This window comes from Mya arenaria, chromosome 3 (genome assembly GCF_026914265.1).
Source record: "Mya arenaria isolate MELC-2E11 chromosome 3, ASM2691426v1".
Lineage (NCBI taxonomy): Eukaryota > Metazoa > Mollusca > Bivalvia > Myida > Myidae > Mya > Mya arenaria.
The window spans coordinates 5,469,330-5,482,205 of NC_069124.1; the positions used below are offsets into that span (position 1 = coordinate 5,469,330).

A 12,876-nucleotide genomic window follows, 5' to 3' on the forward strand; every position below is an offset into this window, starting at 1 on the left:
GTGTATCAGGTGGTGCCATGACTGTCGACCACGCAAGGATGGCGCTGAGATGCCGGTGTATCAGGTGGTGCCACGACTGACGACCACGCATGGATGGCGCTGAGATGCCAGTGTTTCAGGTGGGACATCGATATATTTCTTTGAAAAACAAACGAGCTAAAATAAGATGTTAACAGTTTAGCAACTACGGTATTTAAATGTTGATAATCTAAATACAACCACTGTATGAATACTACTGAATAAAACTCAGTTTCATTTGTCAACATAACATTTAAATAATATGCATTTTGAAGACATTGATAAATGAAACGCAGTATTTTACATTATAAAATTAGTATAACGCACTTGGATAATCTGCGTTAACATGGCGGTAGGTACTATCTCTTATTAGTACTAGTATAATTTTGAGTGTGAATACTATGCTAATTATAAAATGTTGAGGTTTAATTTGTTTTAATATTATTTTTATAGAGTGCAATTAGCTCATGGAGTGTCTATTAGTTGTTCAGGTATACATGTTTAACTCTTAAAGTTGCTTTGCAGGTTGGGAAACTGTTCACGGCCATAGTGTGTCTCGGATTAGGAATGGCGCTAGGAACAGAACTTCAAATCGAGTACTATGAACCCGCCCATATAGACTGTGATCACACAGCATATAACTTCACCAGTGACAAAACCATCATGGAACAATACTGGCTCCTACCCAATGGAAACATTATACAAAGTTCCAGCAACAAATCAGATAATCACATTGTAATGTACCAAAACTTCTCGATCACGATAAACAAGATTTCTGACCAGGATTTCGGGTACTATTACTGTCTGCTAGTAAGATCTGATTACAGTGTTGACAGAATAGTTCATGGTCTGAACACGGACGGGCCTTATTACGGCGACCTGCTGAAGAAGTACACACACAAGGCGATGATTGGCGGCATCGCGGCCGGAACTCTGTTCGTTGTGCTGGCGGGCTGCTGTGTCGTGTGGCAGTTCCACTACCATCGTCGGGCGCGCCGGAACGAGGCGGTGGACGAGTTGGATAAGACGATCAATGGTTACGACTTAAAGGCTTACGACAATGTTGGTTTGGAGGTGGAGGCTAACGGGGAAGCGCCGTTGTCCGTGGCGGCGCAGGGCGTCAATGAGAAGACTGAAGATGATAAGTTCTAGTGGGGAAGGCGTGAAAGTGAAGTGGATTTGATACTTTTAGATCAGTTATATATAAGTAAAGATGGTGGCTATGAGTAAGGCCCCTATCTCAGGTGAAGGTGGCTGGTGCGTATACTGCATATATGAATGCACTGAACCACTTGTGTTGACAATATATTGGTCCACATGCGTGCTTGAAAACCAAGTTAATACTTTGTGGAAAATATTTTAGAAAAATAGCTTCTGGTATTGCTAATTTGAGTAATTTCAGAGTGACGAACCAATAAAAAACGATGTCATTTCTTTTTGTGTATAAAATCTAGACAACAATCATGCTTAGGTGGATATATGTATTGCTTTATTACCAATGTTACATTGTCTAAAATAAATCGAGTACAGTATGTAATCTACTATCATATCATTTAAAAACAATATATTGTCATTCCTCTACCCCCAATAACTAAATCATTTCCCCCATCAAAAATATTTTGTAGCCCTAGCCGGTATTCATAAAACATATGGAGTCATTTCCTATCTTAAGTCAATTTCCTAAGTTTAGCATCTCCATGCTCATATGATATAAATAACCTAATATTATCTAATACACTTTGTCTTCATTGTTTTTATTGAAAATAGATGCTTTAAAAAACACAAAAAACAACCTTATACTTTTCTTCTTATGTGTCTAAGAAAATGTTAAGAAATCGACTGAAGTTAAGAAATGACTTAAGATGTATTATGAATACCAGCCCTGTCTAATGTACATCAAGTTGTATTGAGCAGCATTCTCATACAGCAGCTTAAACACTACAGAAAGTAAGGCTTAATTAAATACATTACAACTTACATAACATATCATATAACATTGTCTATCAAAAATATTTTGTTCACAAAAATATACAAGTATGAAGATACAAAATATATGGTTTTATATACATTTAAACACCATACAATTTGAAATAGCAATAAAACACGTGTAGGATTGTCAAAAGGTGGAATAACAGAGTGAGGTACATATATCTACATTATATAACATCATATTAAAGCATAAAACATTAAATCACCATGGAACTATAAACCCCAGGATTTTGGGGTATATAGGAACATGACATCACATCATGTAACATCATATCATGGAGGACCTAAAATCACAGGTTTTTGGGAATATAGATCCATGATATCACATCATATCACCACGGACCTATAAAGAAAGGTTTATGGGTATATAGGAAGATGACATAACATCATATCACCGAGGACCTATAACCACAGGTTTATGGATATATAAGTCCATGATATCACATCATATCACCACATACCTATAACCACAGGTTTATGGGTATGTAGGTCCATGATATCATATCATATTACATCATATCATGGAGGACCTATAACCACAGGTTTATGGGTATATAGGTCCATGATATCACATCATATTACATCATATCATGGAGGACCTATAACCACAGGATTATGGGTATGTAGGTCCATGATATCATATCATATCACCACTGACCTATAACCACAGGATTATGGGTATATAGGTCCAAGATATCACATCATATTACATCATATCATGGAGGACCTATAACCACAGGATTATGGGTATGTAGGTCCATGATATCATATCATATAACATAAAACTATGGAATGTTGGGAAATGAATTTTAACATAAAAATTAATATTCTTAATACTATTATACAGTGTAATAATAATCATTTTAACTTTTAATTATCTTCAAACTTATAAGTTTCCTTTTCCCATCATTTAAGCTTAATTACTGCAAGAATGGTCATGATAACACTCCATATAAAAAATGTGAACGCAAATGTAAAAAAAATAGTCTATCTTCTATCAATCTTTCAATTTATCTTTCTACCTACATATGCAGAGTTGTGAAGTTTGTATGCTACTTTGATGTTGACTAAAACAGATCTACAATATAATAGTACCGGTAAGAAAAAAATCCTAAGAAAATCAATTACTAATTATTAATTTAATTTCATCAAAGTTTAATTACAATTATTCTCAATGAAATAAACAGAACACATAACCATTGATAACAATTGTAGGGGTACAATTAATAATGGTGTGTACTTGAAAAAAAGAGTAGATTTTTCTTGCATATAAAATCATATTAATATACTTATCCATAACAAGCAGTACAAGTGCAAATTCAAAATTACATTTTTTTTTTAAATTAATACAAAAATATAAGAAGATCAATAAATTATGAATATGTTTATACACAAACTTTTATAAAAGTATTGTGGGAATTAAAAGTCATTTGACTCATCACAAGCCTCTGGGTTGTATTATCAGAGGCTGCATTCATCAGCTTTTGAATGCAGTTGAAAGGATTTGCTATCCCCCTCTGGAAACATTGGGAGAGTCAATATGCATGTTGGAAATATTGCTGGCACTAACTAAAGTAATATGCATTGTTTGCATTGCAATTCAATTACGTGCTGAAACACATCTTAATACATCAAATTAGAAATTTGAAAGCAATAAAATACAATTTTAAAGGATATGACAAACACAAACCTCACGTTATATTTATCAGAAAATAAATCTGATTACCAGTTTATGTTTATTTTTTTCTCACTAGATAAAGGGAAGCAACTCAAATATTTCAGCATTGCTACACATGATTTATTGTTAAATGTCAATGGAGGTGTATGACTAGAGACAGATTAGAACACAATTTGGAACCCACAACTGTATCCAATAGGATAAATTGCATACATGATATGACCATTCATATACAGCATATATCACAACTCTCAAGAGCACAACGAAGAGATCTCAATGCTTGTCTGATGTGGGGTTTTCGGTCAATCAAGGAGCATAACTAAATGATCATTAAAACCAGTTATGGGCCTTTCAACAGTGTGTTTTCTCTGGCAACATGTGTCCTAAGTTTCATGTCAATTATCTTAAATATTTTTTGAGAAATGGCCAAGGTTGAAACAAATGCACTCTGATGTTAATACTTATCCAACACCAAGGGTATCACAATACAACTTGTTTTAAATAAACAAATACAGAAGCCCTAAATATGGAAGTGGAATGTTGAAGACCATACCTTGTCAGTATCTATCATCACACCAACATGGACACATTTGATATCACCAGGTAATAATGTTACTTTCGTTAACGATGATGACATCAATTTGAGATTTCTTGACTTTACATCATATGTAAATGATACAGAATGTCTGCATAGATTTACTACATCATACATAACACCAAAGTAATTGGACTGTTCTATCAAATATAAACATTTTTTTTCCTTATTGGAAACTATCGAAATGTTCATACCAGTGTGGGTTAAATCTTGCAAGAACCGATTTGTATCATTTTGACCTCTGGAATGTAGAAATTTATCACTTATAAAACTATCACTATGGCTACCAGTTGATATTATGCCATCACGTAAATGTTGAGATCTATTGGTCCCCTGACCACCACTAGACAATAAGGCGGTGATTTTGTCAGTCTTTCGGGCAGTGTTTTTATGCAACAATAAGGTGGTGTTTTTATCAGCCAGTTGGGCAGTGTTTTTATCACAGATGCACAACTGAAGCTCTACCCCATTATCCACACACTTTGAGTATGTACTATAGGGTGTGATTCTCTCGAATGCTCCTGTGCTGATGTTTTTGTCTGTTATGTAGAGGGTGATGAAAAATATTTCAGACTGATTCTGGCCCGGTGTTGTCACATATAGGTCCATTCTGGCTAGCTTAGTCTTTTCCTGTAATAAAATACGAAGGTTATTTATGATTGAAAAAAAGTTGATTAAGGGTTCATACCAACCGAAAGGTAGGGTGTTTTGTGGAAACGAGGTTTACCAAGTTTCCGTAGAACACATTGCGCAAGGGTTAGTCAAATCGTCTCTAAATAGTTCTGAGGAGAGTGCAGCATTAATTTTTGAATGCACAGTGAAAACCATTTTTTGGTGCCATTTGAAGTCAGAAAAAATAATTTGGATTTTAAATATTGCCATAAAATAGGCATGATGCTACAGACAATGGTCTTCAACAAGGGAGGTAATTGTGTGATAATAATAAACAAGAGGCACATCAGTGCCTGTGCTCCACTGGCCAAAAGGTTCAAGCAAAGACCACCTAACGAACATTTTCGTCAAGTTTCATAGAAATACAATCATCAATTTTTGAGGAGAAGTTATTTAAAAAAAATTTTTACTTTAATAGCTCTGGCTGCCATGTTGTGCAGTGGACCGAAATGATTTGGGCAATTTTAGTAAAGGAGCACCAAACAAACATTTCTGTCAAGTTTTATCGAAAAAAGGTCATCGGTTTCGACGACTAGTCGTATAAAGTTGTTTTTATTTTTTAGCTCTGGCAGCCATCGTGTGCAGTGGACTGGAACCATTTGGGCAATTTTGGTTAAAGGGCATCCCGATGAACATTTATGTAAAGTTTCATCAAAATCTGATAATCGGTTTCTGAGAATATGTAGTTTAACGTTTTTTTCTATTCTTAGCTCTGGTGCCCATGTTGTGCAGCAGACCAAAACTGTTTGGGCTATTTTGGTTAAGGACTACCCAAGTAACATTTCTGTCAAGTTTCATTGCAATACGATCATCGGTTTCTGAGGAGAAGTCGTTTAAAGGTTTTTCTATTTTTACCTCTGGGGGCCATCTTGTGCAGTGGACCGAAACCATTGAAGCAAATTTGATAAAGGACCATCCAAGGAACATTTCTGTTAAGTTTCATCAAAATCTGATCATCGGTTTCTGAGAAGATGTTCTTTAAAGGTTTTTCTATTTTTTTGCCCTGGCAGCCATGTTGTGCAGTGGACCGGAACCATTTGAGCAATTTTGGTTAAGGACCACCCAAGGAACAATTCTGTCAAGTTTCATCAAAATCTGCTTATCCGTTTCAGAGGAGATGTCGTTTAAAGATTTTGCTATTTTTAGCTGTGGCGGCCATATTGTGCAATGGACCAGAACCATTTGAGCAATTTTAATAAAGGACCACCCAAGGAACATTACTGTCAAGTTTCATCAAAATCTGCCGAACCGTTTCAGAGGAGATGTCGTTTAAAGATTTTGCTATTTTTAGCTCTGGCGGCCATATTGTGAAATGGACCGGAACCATTTGAGCAATTTTGGTAAAGGACCACCAAAGGAACATTCCTGTGAAGTTTTGTCAAAATCCGCTTATCAGTTTCAGAGGAGATGTCGTTTAAAGTAAAAGTTTACGCACGCACGCACGCACGAACTCACGACGGACAATCTGTGACGACATAAGCTCCATGGCCTTCGGCCAGTGGAGCTAAAAATTGAGTTCCATATGGGCAATTTTATTTTTTGCCTGTAGGCAAGAATTTCTAATTTGAATAATAGCGGGCCAAAATTTGCATTATATTCAAAATCGCGTTATCAAATTTCATTAATTAAGTAGGTTAGCTAGTAGGAAACACATATCTAAAGTTTCAATGCAAAACATGATATATTTGCTGAAATAATGACTTTAAGTTGCTTACATGCAAAACCTTAACAAAGGTGTGAAGCCGAGGCTGATGCTAGGGTGAGAAGTATAGCTCTCCTTACTCTTCAAATATTCGAGCTAAAAAAACACATTAATAAACCATAAAACAACAACAACATCACCAATCCTCACATTGAAATTGCTGAGCTGCACATTTTTCACAGACTGAACCTTCATCCGATGACACCGACCAAATCCTCCCACCGGGGTCACTCCTCGTGACCTTGACCTTTGAGCCAAGATTTCATTGTTCATCATGCCCACAAAGTACTGGGCCAGCAGGTAATGGTAGGCATAGTTGTCAGAGGGCACATCGTAACCTTGAAGGGACAGCCAACACATGGAATATGAATACCTTGGTAACACACCATATATATATAACTTTATATGCTCACCTAATGTCTGTTGTAACAGAAAACAAAAAACAGTTGTTTGTAAAATATTTGTGTCAATCAAATTAAAATGGCTAAGCTTGTAAGTGAATATAAAAAATTAGAGTATACACATGTACGATTTTAAACAGTCTTCACTAATAAATGCATTTATCTTTATATACAGATACATACATCTCAAGAATGTTTAAGATGGGTAGTTTAATGGAATAATATGTAAAATAATCATTTTTTTACTGACATAGTATTAACTTTTTAATTGCTATTGAATATGTTTATACCAACCTTCACATATACACAGATTAGGCATGACCCTAGGAATCAGGCTGCAAGTTTGGTGCCGGGAAACTTCCTTGAACAGACCATACTCCGTAACATTGAATTGCTTATTGAATTCTGACACCGAGTTCTGTCCTGCAGAACTTGGAGACAGCTGCATTATGATGTACTTTATGGTATAATGGACGTCCAGCATGCTCACCAGTCGTTGCTGGTTGACAATCAAGGCATCTAACTGAGATCTAGTGAACAAAGACTGCACTCGTTCTGGAATGATCATGAACAAAAATGGCTGATATGTCTCTAATCTGCCTTCAGCTGTATCCTCAATATAAGGGCCATACGCATTGCCATGGTCTGAGAATATCACAGTTAAAGTGGATTTCAGATTTTCTCGTACAAATTTCAAATATTCTGACAAACTTGAATCTAGGTACTTGGTACGTAAACCAGTGTCCTCGTGACCCACATTTGTCTCGAAAAATGAGAAGAAATTCTGTGAATGTTTCTGCAGTGTCTTCTGATACAAAGTCAAATACTCAAGTTGATATTCGTGGTGATGCATCCCATTGTAACACACGGTTTCTGGACCATGAAATGGATCAGGCACACCATTGCGATTCAATATTCTACAACTTGCATGAGTGTTGCCAAAACTGTCAATATGGGATTTTTTCAACGTCTTTGAAAGTTTTTGCCACAATTCTGAGTTTTCAAGAAATTTGTCATATACCAAAAGGTCCTTAGATATCCCCCATTCCCAAAATGGGCACAAATCCTCCATCCATAGCGTTTTAAAGTCAAGAGCCTTAAATGGCCTTAATAGTTTATGTATTTTAAGAATAGTTTTGGGCATTGCCTGTATGCCAAATGGTTTTGAATAAGGATCTATTTCCCCACTGAATAATGTCTGCAGACTTTCGAATGTTCTTGACTTTACACCTTGAATAAGTTCGAAGTCTACAACCATGTCTTTATTGTTGCTCTCTCTAACATTAATATCATCTAAAACATCAGTAGTTTTAGGTAGCATTCGAAAAAAATGATGTCTTGAAACAGAATCTATAAATACAAAATTAAAATTTATCATTTTAGACTCATCTGATTGTCTCTCTTCATTTCTAGTTACAAACGGTGGGAGATTTAAAATCTGATATTCAGCTGTGGAGAAGTCATTAATGTAATCATCTGCCATTTCTTCCCCGCAATGAATGAGGCAGTACCCAGCAGATTCCTGAGTAAGCAACAGCCTGATATTGTCCTGTAACTGGGCCAAGCTTTCCTGGGTGGTCCACCTTGTATCCCCAGTAGCTAGGTCTACAGCACCCAGGTACCAGGTATGGTCGCAAGCGATGGGACATTCCACATTCCATCCACTTTCTGTGTCCTGCAATGATTAGTCAGAAATTTAGATATTTCAGAATGGGTGAGAACTGTGCGGTTGTAGTAGGTGTCCACCTTTCACCCCCAAGAGGTCGTGGTTTGAACCTCTTTTCGGTTATTTTCTCATTATTTTTTCAAACATACACTAGTACTGGTTATGTACCATAGATGTAGCTATAATTTTGTATTACATGTATAAGTGAAGCTAAGGTTTACTCTTGAGCTAAAGCGCACGGAACAAACACCAACACTCCTCTGTTGTTGTTTTCAGTTCAAAAGGGGCATAACTCAATTATTAATAAAGCCAGTAGAAAAGACCTTGCCATATATGTGCACATAAGGCAACATGTGTTCACCATATTGCGCGGGTATATGTTGACAGATATAGCCAAGGTTCAAGCTGTTTTGTGACGCTGCCTAAGAAATCAATACTATGACAAAACCTTCAATTTTTCTTCAGAAAAAAAGACAAGTTAAAAATGCTTCTAATAATTAATTAAGTTTAAATTTAAACAGAACAGAAATTTTATTAAGACTTGTACAAAGTACATCATCTTCTTAACTACAAATGAATAATAAATAAACAAATCTGTTAAGGTTAAATTTAAACCTTTTTTCAACAAATTATCACACTTGATCGCTATTCACATCAGTTTAGAGCTGTCTATAAAACTGAATTGACATAAACTATAAAGTTAGTCAGATGTACATTGTATGTCAAAATAATATATACATGTACCTTTATCTGACAATATCGTACAGCCATCCCACTCTCACAAGCTCTGTCAGCATTGTCAATGACAAACTTCTCCTGGGCAATTTTACACGACTCCAAATCTGGCTTGATACGCTTACAGTCGGGACTTGCAGTTTCAGGAATTCTTAAAGCATTCTGAAACAAATAAATAAAGCGTGTAAACAGTTAAACAGCACCATTATTTCATTGTACATTTAACGATCTAATAGTAACATACAAAAACATTTATATAAAATATGTATAATTATATATCTAAATTATTCATGCTGCATGAAGAAATCTCGACACAAAGTGATCAATATAATGAGTATAAAAACAAATTAATAATGAATCACTCCTGTTGAAATAACAAGGAAAATAAACAGTTAGATAGTGTTACTGTACCTCTTAACAAATTCATGGAGTGCAAAAAACACCACTTACCAACTTACTTAAAACATTTGAAAATGGACAGAAATAAATGTAAACATGATGACATATACATAGGTAATTAGGTATGTTTCATCACTTGATGTATTTGTATAAAAAACAATGCATATATTTTTCAGATAAAATTCAGTTTTAAACTAAATGGTTGATTTTGTACTAAAAAAAAAGATGTCTCCCCCTATGGTTGTCTAATTCAGTTCAAGGACATTTGACATTGGGAAATAGAAGAAAAAATATGAATAGAAAAGTATAGAAGGCTTGAAGCAGAAACAGCGAGACAAACACAATCAGTACCTAGTGTGACCTTGACCTTGAACCAAGCTGGTTGCAACATGCCCTCTGCACATCGGCAGAATATAGTGAACATTAATGGGAAGTAATTTCAAAATCATTCAAGTGGATCAAGAGATATGGAGCAGTCACCATTTGTAATGGACAAACAGACACACAGGCAGACAGACAAATCCAGCAGAAACAATATTTAAAAAATTACTTGTCTATGAAAAAATTCATTGAAAAATGTCACAAACAGTTGAAAAAGTTCTAGCAAATTTCCAAAATGCTTTACACGTATCACATTATTTTTGCATACCTTCAGGTGCGGGATGGAGCAAGATGTTTTCTGTGCACTTGGATAATTTTGTGCGAACACTTTCCTAATGAAACTCCCATGATCATCTTTCAACTTATCCAATCTGTATGTCAATTTTTCTCCTTTTCTATGCTGTGCCAAGCCTGGACTCAACTGATGGTAATGTGGTGATGAAAATAAAGTAAGCATGTTGAGATAGTCAGGATTTACTATCAGAAAGCAAATTAGACACACTCCAATCAGCTTAACAGCGAAAATCCTCCTGCGTCTCATCTCTCCACATGCATGCGAAATCATTTCATCATTGTTCTTGATACACATACAATGGGTCACTTGGATGAAGTTTCTCTTCCATTTTTTTCTTCTGAAAAGAAACAAAAAATCATGATAACACTTTAATAATTTATTTCTGGCCATTATTAAAAAAATGTTATGTGTTTCTACAATGAGATAAACAACACATCTTTGATATACAAAAAAGAAACTTTTGTTGTTTTTTTTCAAAAAAGTTTCTTTTTTGTATATCAAAGACACTAAATATCTTCAGATGTGTTGTTTATCTCATTGTATGTACCCAAAATGGTTTTAAACAATATTTTAGTGACAAACAATGATTCAGATGCCTGTGGTTTCTACACTTGTTATTTGCTACCATATTCCTTTTCTGACTGCAGGCTTCATCAGCTTCTAGTGTCAGCTCCAAAAACAAAGAATAAACTTGTGCGCTTCTAATTTGTACTTAACTTCCACTCCAAAATTGTACTTTACTTAAGCTTCAAAGTTGTACTTTACTTCTGCATCAAAGTTGTACTTTACTTCAGCTTCGTCTTTATATACAAGAAAAAAAGTTTTTGTTTCCAAATATTCATGTCCCTTTATGCACCAGTCAATTGTAGTCTAAAATAATAGACGTGCTAAAAGGGATTCTTCCAATCCCTAACGTCTAAACGGGTTTGTGCAAAAACTGGGGGTGTTTTGAAAAATATTGAAATTGTATTAAGTGAAGTATTTTATGGCTGAAATTGATCATAAAGGTTTATCTTCATATTTAACCATATAAGTGAAAAGTTTTTTTGCACAAAATAAGCATTTAATGCATTAAAACACATTATTTACCTTTCCAATAAAACGAAACTAAAAGCTTGACTGACACAGACAACAATAATGCCAAGCGGAACAACTCGACCCAATCTTAATAACTCGGCCACCTCTGACAAGCTTCCAGATAGACTTCATAAATACATGGCCGAAATGTTCCGATTGTTTAAAAACTGTGCCCTAAAGCCTTGCAGGTGCCCTTCATGTATATATCGTTATGTTTTGACAGAATGAAATGAAAAAAACTCGCCAAACTCATAATTATTCGTTGGATATTTATTTTTAGTGTACGGAACTAATATAAAATAACATTATCTGGTAATATTTCTTGTTTTTATGATAATTTATAGACGCAATATGCTTTAACCCGGAATCCCGATCGGAATAACTACCCACTTTTGATACTAAACAATTTTTACGTGAAGGATTTGCCATATCAAAAATCGTAAAAAGAATCTGTTAACGTACAATTATTTGGACTACAGTCAATTGTAACCACGGCCCCCAGGTCCGGGGGTATACCGGGGAAAGCCGGGCAAATGTGCCGTGTTTTTACCTTTCAGGTGGCCCCGCAGTGCCAGGTGAATGCGGTGGTTTTGTCTTCGCGCAAAATATAGCAGGAAATGGGCATAACGTAAGGTCCCTTGGGTGCGGGGGTATTTTGCGGGGATTTTACAATAAGTTCGGCTCCACAGGGCTGGGATTTTAGCCGGGATTGGTTGGACTGAAAGTCAAAGTCCCCGCTATTCCCCCAACCTGTTATAAACAGCCAAAAATATTACTTTGAATCATACTTTCTGGTGTCTGTGGTTTAGACGTTAAGGGCACAGGCGGCAGTTGCGTTGACATGACCCAACCTATGGCCCCACCACCTCCTTAAAAAAATCAGTCATTTTTTTTCAAATATGGAGGGTAGGTCATGTCATTAAAACTGCCGCCTGTGCCTGTGGTTTAGGGATTATCATAATAGCAGAATCCCATTTTGAAACTCTATTGAATTTGGACTGGGTACAGTTGATCGACACATACTATGGATTTGAATAGCAAGTAAGTATCCCGGGATATCTAGCTGTAATCAAATCAATAAAACGATGATAAATAGCAGACTTACATTCATTTTACCATTTATTTATTTTTATTTTGACTTAAGCCTGCGTGTTTATTTTAGTCTGTATGACTAGACGCTTGTGTCGCTAAAACGCTGAGTGCTGCTAAAAGTCGGTAACCAGTACCACTTTTCGATACCGGACCAAGTGCTACCGTGATGTTATCAG

General features: G+C 35.6%; 2 protein-coding genes across 3 annotated transcripts; one reads left to right on the top strand and one right to left on the bottom strand.

Annotated features, from left to right (window-relative positions):
* Positions 1–239: 239 nt before the first annotated feature.
* LOC128228423 (uncharacterized) lies at positions 240–1,555 on the top strand. Its single transcript, XM_052939727.1, has 2 exons — positions 240–370; positions 544–1,555. Exons 1-2 carry the CDS (start codon positions 365–367, stop codon positions 1,168–1,170), a joined length of 633 nt encoding a protein of 210 aa, XP_052795687.1. The 5' UTR covers positions 240–364; the 3' UTR covers positions 1,171–1,555.
* On the bottom strand, positions 1,491–12,792 carry LOC128228422 (uncharacterized). Of its 2 annotated transcripts, none has more exons than XM_052939725.1 (6): positions 12,714–12,792; positions 10,505–10,868; positions 9,466–9,618; positions 7,350–8,730; positions 6,805–6,992; positions 1,491–4,910 (listed from the first exon to the last, which is right to left on the bottom strand). In XM_052939725.1, exons 2-6 carry the CDS (start codon positions 10,823–10,825, stop codon positions 4,206–4,208), a joined length of 2,748 nt encoding a protein of 915 aa, XP_052795685.1. In that variant the 5' UTR covers positions 10,826–10,868; positions 12,714–12,792; the 3' UTR covers positions 1,491–4,205. The 2 variants fall into 2 exon arrangements, with proteins under 2 accessions (XP_052795685.1, XP_052795686.1); XM_052939726.1 differs by having other exon boundaries at positions 10,505–10,865; positions 12,714–12,790.
* Positions 12,793–12,876: the final 84 nt, after the last annotated feature.

Bases quoted from the DNA above. Each gene is read 5' to 3' on its own strand.
- LOC128228422 (XM_052939725.1), bottom strand. From the start codon at position 10,825: ATGTGTATCAAGAACAATGATGAAATGATTTCGCATGCATGTGGAGAG. The intron at 6,993-7,349 runs GTTGGTATAAAC...TGTCCCTTCAAG, and splicing joins TAATCTGTGTATATGTGAAG to GTTACGATGTGCCCTCTGAC. The intron at 4,911-6,804 runs GTGAGGATTGGT...ATTTTATTACAG, and splicing joins TGCAGCTCAGCAATTTCAAT to GAAAAGACTAAGCTAGCCAG.